Below are 6,857 nucleotides of genomic sequence, written 5' to 3'. Positions count from 1 at the left end.
CGGGCGGGCGCGCGCGGTGCGGGGCGCGCGGGGCGCGGGGGGGGGGCAGGGCCGGGCGGCGGGGAGGGGTGCGGGAGCCCCTGTTGCTTCTCCCCTCCGGGGGTGGCGGTTCGGGCGGCTCGGGGAGGGCGGGGTTTGGGGGGCCGGGGGCGGGGCCCGGCCGCGCGGGGAGGAAGGGGGGGGCGCGCTGGCTCCGGCTCGGCTCAGACAAAAGGCGGCGGCGGGAGCGGGCGGGAGGCGGAGCGGCGCCGCGCGGGCCTCAAGGTGACACCGCCCCCGGCCCCGGCCGCCCCCCCCGGCCCCCCGCCCCGGCCCCCTCCCCCGGCGGGGGTGGGCAGCGCGAGGGCCCCGCCCCCGCCCCCTCCCCCGGGCCCGCGCAGGATGCCCCCGGCCCCCGGCCGCCCTCCGGGAGGTCCAGAGCTCCGCGCGCCCCCTCTTCGCCATGTCCCCCCCGGGCTCGGCCGCGGGAGAGAGCGCCGGCGGCGGCGGCGGCGGCGGCGGCCCCGGGGCCCCGGAGGAGCCCACGGCAGCGGCGGCGGACGAGGGCCCGGCGCGCGAGGAGGTGAGAGCCGGCGGCCGCCGCCCGGCAGCCCCCCGCCCCCGCCGGTTCCGCCGCAGCGCGGCCGGCGCCCCGCACCCGCGCCCGCGCCCGCGCCCCGGGCGGGCGCCGCAGCCGCAGTCCGGCGCCGCCGCCCCCACCCGCCGGGCGGCCGGAGCTGTCCGCGGTGCCGGGCGCCGGCGCGGGCGGAGGCGAGGAAGGGGCCGCGCCGGGGGCGGGACTCAGGGGTCCCGGCCGGGGGAGGGGCCGGGGGCGGAGCCTCGCGGACCCCGGGCGGGGACGGGGGCGCGGGGCCGACCCGGACCGGGGGCTGCCCTGGGAGGCGGGCGGGGCGTCTGCGCGGACAGGTCCGAGTGCACCGGGCCAAGCCCCCCGGGGGTCCCAGGCGTGCGGGGTGCGGGGGTGCGGGTGCCGTGCGCCCTCCGCTCAGGCCCGGCCACGAATTCCTACCAAGCACAGCCTTACTCCGGCCTTCCGAAACTGGAGACAAAGAGACTGAGCAAAGTACCAGACGTCCCCCCACCCCAACCTCCCCTGCACACACACCAGGGCCCAGGGCTAGAGCACACGGGCAGGGGCTACTGCCGGGGGCCATCAGCGCGCGCCCATCGGGACCAGCACCCAGCCTCGCGGGCCCACGGGTGGGGTGGGCAAACACACACACACACACACACCCCTCCCAAGGACAGGGCCCTGGAAGTCACAGCACCTTCCTCTCCGTGTGGGTCTATGCCGAAGCTGTTTCCTGTCCCACCTACCTATGCACACGGAATCCAGGCCTGCTGCTGCTTAGGTTACTGTGGGCCTCCTTCCATCTCTTCCTTCCTTTCCCTGGCCAGCCTCCAGGCCAGGCTGCAGGCAGAGCTAACTGAAGGGAGGACTCAGGAGGAGGTGGTGGGAGGGGAGGGGTGGGAAAGCCCAGGCCACTCTGAGAAGTCACACTTCACACTGGCTACCTTGGGGCTACTGGTGGCATCCAGGAGGCAGACAAAGAGCGCTTCAGGAGCACTCCGTCTGCTGGAGCACCAGACAAGTCAACAACTCCCTAGCAAGGACGGGACACAAAGTGCGGAGAGTGCTCTGACAGACGGGCCCGGGGAGAGGATCACAGGCCATTTTTCCTGTGACAAACAGCAGGGCTTCAAGAGTCTTCCCACCCTCTGCCTCTGTCCCATCTTCTCCCCAGTCACATGCCTGTGTCCTTTTGGAGAGCTCCTCCTGGACGGCCTTCTGCTCAGAGATCCCAGCCCCTCCCTCCCTCCTGGAACAGAGAGGAAGGATGCATGGCAGGAAGACTCAGAGGAGAATAGGGCCAGGATTTGGGGGATGAGAAGACAAGCGCCTAGGTTTCCTTGGGGGCCTCCACCTCCAAAGGAAGTCTTAGTCGGGGGCGGGTTGGAGAGATGGGTGGGTCACAGGGGGAGTGGCTTCTGCGGAATCTAGTCCTGAAAACACGTTCCCGAAGTCAGGCCATCCCCTGCTCAGTGGGGGAATGAGGCTGGGGTCCCCCCCCCCCTTCGCTGGGACACTTGGAAGGGGTCTGGGCTGGGACCTACCTTCACTGATACCTGTTTGTCCTCCCTTCCTCCCTGTTCGCACCTTCTGTTTCATTGCCATTGTTGTGTCTGCCTTTGGACTCTTTCTGGGTGCCACCCTACACATCTGTATCTTCTTTGCTTCCTGGGCCTCTACTTCTGATCCCTCTCTGCCTCTTGGGGTGTCTCCCTCTCTTCTTCCCTGCCCTGGCCTTTCCCCATGTGAATCACTTCTGTGTTTATCCGGCCTTACCCTTTCTTCCCACATCGTTGTGTCTCCGCCTTGGGCCTCTGCCCCTCCATGCCTGTGCCTCAACCCCCTCCCCCCGACCCTCCCCGAGCAGCAGCGCCCCATCCAGCCCTCTTTCACCAAGTCTCTCTGCCGTGAGTCCCACTGGAAGTGCCTCCTGCTTTCGCTGCTCATGTACGGCTGCCTGGGGGCAGTGGCCTGGTGCCACGTCACCACGGTGACCCGCCTCACCTTCAGCAGCGCCTACCAGGGCAACAGCCTCATGTACCACGACAGCCCCTGCTCCAACGGCTACGTCTACATCCCCCTGGCCTTCCTGCTCATGCTGTACGCCGTCTACCTGGTGGAGTGCTGGCACTGCCAAGCCCGCCATGAGCTGCAGCACCGCGTGGACGTGAGCAGCGTGCGGGAGCGCGTGGGCCGCATGCAGCAGGCCACGCCCTGCATCTGGTGGAAGGCCATCAGCTACCATTACGTCCGACGCACCCGACAGGTCACCCGGTACCGCAACGGAGATGCCTACACGACCACCCAGGTGAGGGGCTGGCCTGGGGGGAGGGGGGGGGCGCGGGCTGCAGGCTCTTCAAGGTGCGGAAGGTTAGCGGGGTGCTGGCGGCTCACAGCTGTGATTCTCGCTGCTCAGGAGGTTGAGATGGGAGGATCATGATTTGAAGCCAGCCCAGACAGCAAAGTCCCTAAGACTCTTATTTCCAATTTGCCACCAAAAGGCTGGAAGTGGAATTGTGGCTCGAGCGGCAGAGCGTTGTCCTTGAGTGGAAAAGCTAAGGGACAGTGCCCAGGTATTGAGTTTAAGCCCCATCACCATTACCAAAAAAAAAAGCAAAAAAAGTTACAGATGGTTAAGTAACTTATTCAAGGCCAAAAAAGCTAGTATGTGGAGGCGGCTGAAAACAACCCAAAGCCATGGGGCCCCAGGGTGTAAGTCAGTTTAATACTTAATGGCTGTAGATGGCTTCACAGGGTCTCTGGTGTGGGCTGGAGTCAATACGGTCTTTGAAGGGAAAGGAGACCTAAGCTCAGTGACTTGCCCCAGGTTGGCAGTTGCTGGGTGGTAGCGCCAGACTCAAATCCAGGCCCTCGTAGCACGGAGGAGGTGGACGTGGGGGACCTTTTGGAGAGTCTGCAGGACAATCCTCACTTCCAGGATTAGACCCACCGGGGTCATGGGGGAGGCACCATAGCCTGAGAAGCAAGAAGGCTCAGAGATGAAGTCCAGAATGGGAGGCTAGTGACAGGGGCTTTTATTGAGGGCTCCAGTGGAAACTGATGGGAGAGGGAAGAAGAGAAGGCCGTTTGCATGGCGAGGGGGCGGTGTGGGACCACACAGAAAGTGACCAAAGGATCCGGCAAGCCGGGGGGCGGGACCCCCAGGGAGCAGAGCTTACTGGAGGCGACTTCAGGACGGCATCCGGCCCGGGCCAGGAGCCAGGGCGGGGCCAGACTGGGAGGAGGGGGGGAGGGTGTCCGCCGTGAGAGGCAGGCACCCAACCCGGGCTTCTCCCCCCCCCTCCCCCGCCATGCCACCCTCCACCCCCTCCCCGGGCCCCCCGCAGGTCTATCACGAGCGCGTCAACACGCACGTGGCCGAGGCCGAGTTCGACTACGCGCGCTGCGGCGTCCGGGACGTGTCCAAGGCGCTGGTGGGGCTGGAGGGGGCGCCGGCCACGCGGCTGCGCTTCACCAAGTGCTTCAGCTTCGCCAGCGTGGAGGCGGAGAACGCCTACCTGTGCCAGCGCGCGCGCTTCTTCGCCGAGAACGAGGGCCTGGACGACTACATGGAGGCGCGCGAGGGCATGCACCTGAAGAACGTGGACTTCCGCGAGTTCATGGTGGCCTTCCCGGACCCGGCGCGGCCGCCCTGGTACGCCTGCTCCTCGGCCTTCTGGGCGGCGGCGCTGCTGACGCTGTCGTGGCCGCTGCGCGTGCTGGCCGAGTACCGCACGGCCTACGCGCACTACCACGTGGAGAAGCTGTTCGGCCTGGAGGGCCCGGGCTCGGCGGCCAGCAGCGCGGGGGGCGGCGCGAGCCCCGGCGACGAGCCGCCGCCGCTCCCGCACCGCCTGCCGCGCGTCAACACGGTGGACAGCACGGAGCTCGAGTGGCACATCCGCTCCAACCAGCAGCTGGTGCCCAGCTACTCGGAGGCGGTGCTCATGGACCTGGCGGCGCTGGGCGCGCGCTGCGCGGGGGGCGGCGGCGGGGCGGGCGGCGGGGCGGGCGGCGGCGCGGGCTACGCGCCCTCGTGCCGCTACGGCGGGGTGGGCGGCCCGGGCGCGGCGGGCGTGGCCCCGTTCCGGCGCAGCTGCGAGCACTGCCAGCGCGCGGCCAGCAGCTCCTCCATCTTCTCGCGCAGCGCGCTGAGCATCTGCGCCAGCCCGCGGCCCGGCCCGGGGACGGGGGGCGGTGCGGGGGGCGGCGGCGCCGGGGGCTGCGCGGGCAGCCGCTTCTCGCTCGGCCGGCTCTACGGCTCCCGGCGCAGCTGCCTGTGGCGCAGCCGGAGCGGGAGCGTCAACGAGGCCAGCTGCCCCACCGAGCAGACGCGGCTCTCCAGCCAGGCCAGCATGGGCGACGACGACGACGACGACGACGACGACGACGCCGGGCCGCCGCCGCCCTACCACGACGCCCTCTACTTCCCGGTCCTCATCGTCCACCGGCAGGAGGGCTGCCTGGGCCACAGCCACCGGCCCCTGCACCGCCACGGCTCCTGCGTGGAGACCTCACTGTGACGGGGGGCGGGGGGGGGACGGGGCTCCCCGCCGGAGGAGGGAAGCGGGGAGAGCGCGCGGCCCGACCCCACCGGCCCGGGCCCCCAGCGCGCGCGGCCTGCCGGCCCCGGACTGTTGGTGACTTGGCCCCCGTGCTGCGGGCCCTGCCCTGGGCCTCCTCTCCAGGGAGCCGCCCCGGCGGCGGGGAAGGGAGGGTTCTGGAAGGCTTTCCCTCTTCCTCTGCCGGGCTGGATGGACAGCGGGGCTGGCTTCCAAACACTTAGGGAAATCCAAGCGTCCGAGGCTGGGGGCCGGGACACCGTGGAGGAGGCGTCACTGTCCTGGGCGCTGGCCCCCGTGCTGGGGGGAGGGTCCCCCCCTCCTCTGCCATTCCCTTCCCTGTTGTTTATCTCACCGGGCCCCAGGAGGGGGCCCCCGGAGGGACCGCTGCCCTCAGCGCCCCGGGCTCGTGGCGCTGTTGCCAGGGTGCGGGAGGAAAGGCGCGGAGACGGGAGGGCGCGTGCCGCAGTCTCCTCATCTGGGTTCCCATCTGGAGCTCCCCCCAGATGCCGCCCAGGTGGTACCCCTCAGAGCTGGGCGGGGCGAGGGACTGAGTGGAGCACTGGGCGGGGGAACGGGGCCGGAGGAAGAGCAGAGGGCAGGACCGCCCCCCCCCCCCGCGGGGATCTCCCTCACACTCGTGTCTTGGGGGCTAACCAAGTCACTAGCCCCGGGGGGAGAAAGGCTCCGTCCCAGTGGCAGGGTCAGAGGCAGGTCTCCTCTAAATCTTGCCCGACTCTGCCATCTTCCTGTAGCCCACTCGAAGCCCTGTGTACCCCAGGGTCTTTGGAGGGACGTCTTGCCACCACCCGGGGCACTGGGGCACCCCCCCCCCCGTCCTGTTCCCCCAAAGCTCTGACAGCGACGCCTCCCCTCCGCTCTGACGTACTCCAGTGTGCATGTCCGTGTACAGTCTCTGCCCTTCCTGTTAGTAGCCCTGCAGAAACTTTCCCAGCAGAATTAGCACCCAGGGGTTGAGTCCTCGTTTCAGCCCAGAGAGGAGCCCCGGGCCCTTGGGATAGGCTGGGCCTGTGCTCCCGACGCCTCTTGCTTCGCCCCAGCCATCCCGACCCCACCAGTCCTGCATCTGCCGAGGTGTGGCCCCTACCTATGCAACATCTCTGGCTCCCCTTCCCTCGTTCCCAGGGGGACAATTTGGGGAGCCCACATTGTGGGGATGCCACATCTTATGGCTGATAGGGGGGTCGAGTCTTCTGATCGCATGGAGGCGGCTGTGGAGGAAGGGAAGGCCAGGGAGCCAGGGGGCTGTAAGGCGGACATGGCTGCCTCCCCGGTACTCCCGGGCAGCCGTTCCCGGCCACCTGCCAGCACGGGCCCCTGAGTCTGTGCTCCTCGGGGACCTGGCAGTTGGAGCACCCCTCTTTCTCTGAGTGGACATCTGTGGGGTACAGGTGGTGAGCTGGGCCTCGGGCCACAGTTCTTGGCCAGCTGGTGCCTGGATGTCCTGTCCTCATTTGGAAGCCAGCCCGCTTCGTGGCTCCAAGGACAGAGGAACCCGGCTCCTCTTCCGGGCCCGGCCCTGAGGCGGAGCCTGCCCAGGGGAAGAGGGTCAGGGCAGCCCCTGCTATTATTTTTGCCTGTCTTGACCATTCCTACCTAGGTCTCACAGACAGCCTCACTTCCCACACACGCACACACTTAGAGAGAAACCGATTCTTTGGTCTATTTTCTTGGTAGCTTTATTGATTGCCAGGGACAACAAA

The 6,857-nt window shown here is 68.4% G+C and overlaps 1 protein-coding gene across 1 annotated transcript; it reads left to right on the top strand.

Moving 5' to 3' along the window:
- Window positions 1-276: 276 nt before the first annotated feature.
- Tmem151b (transmembrane protein 151B) lies at window positions 277-5,096 on the top strand. Its single transcript, XM_048347687.1, has 3 exons — window positions 277-562; window positions 2,439-2,879; window positions 3,919-5,096. The coding sequence occupies exons 1-3, from the start codon at window positions 443-445 to the stop codon at window positions 5,092-5,094; spliced, it is 1,737 nt and encodes a 578-aa protein (XP_048203644.1). The 5' UTR covers window positions 277-442; the 3' UTR covers window positions 5,095-5,096.
- The last annotated feature ends 1,761 nt before the right edge of the window (window positions 5,097-6,857 follow it).

The sequence above is a fragment of the Perognathus longimembris genome, chromosome 6, assembly GCF_023159225.1.
Source record: "Perognathus longimembris pacificus isolate PPM17 chromosome 6, ASM2315922v1, whole genome shotgun sequence".
NCBI lineage: Eukaryota > Metazoa > Chordata > Mammalia > Rodentia > Heteromyidae > Perognathus > Perognathus longimembris.
The sequence above is the reverse complement of the archived record's forward strand: the minus strand, read 5'-3'. Positions and strand labels throughout refer to the sequence as shown.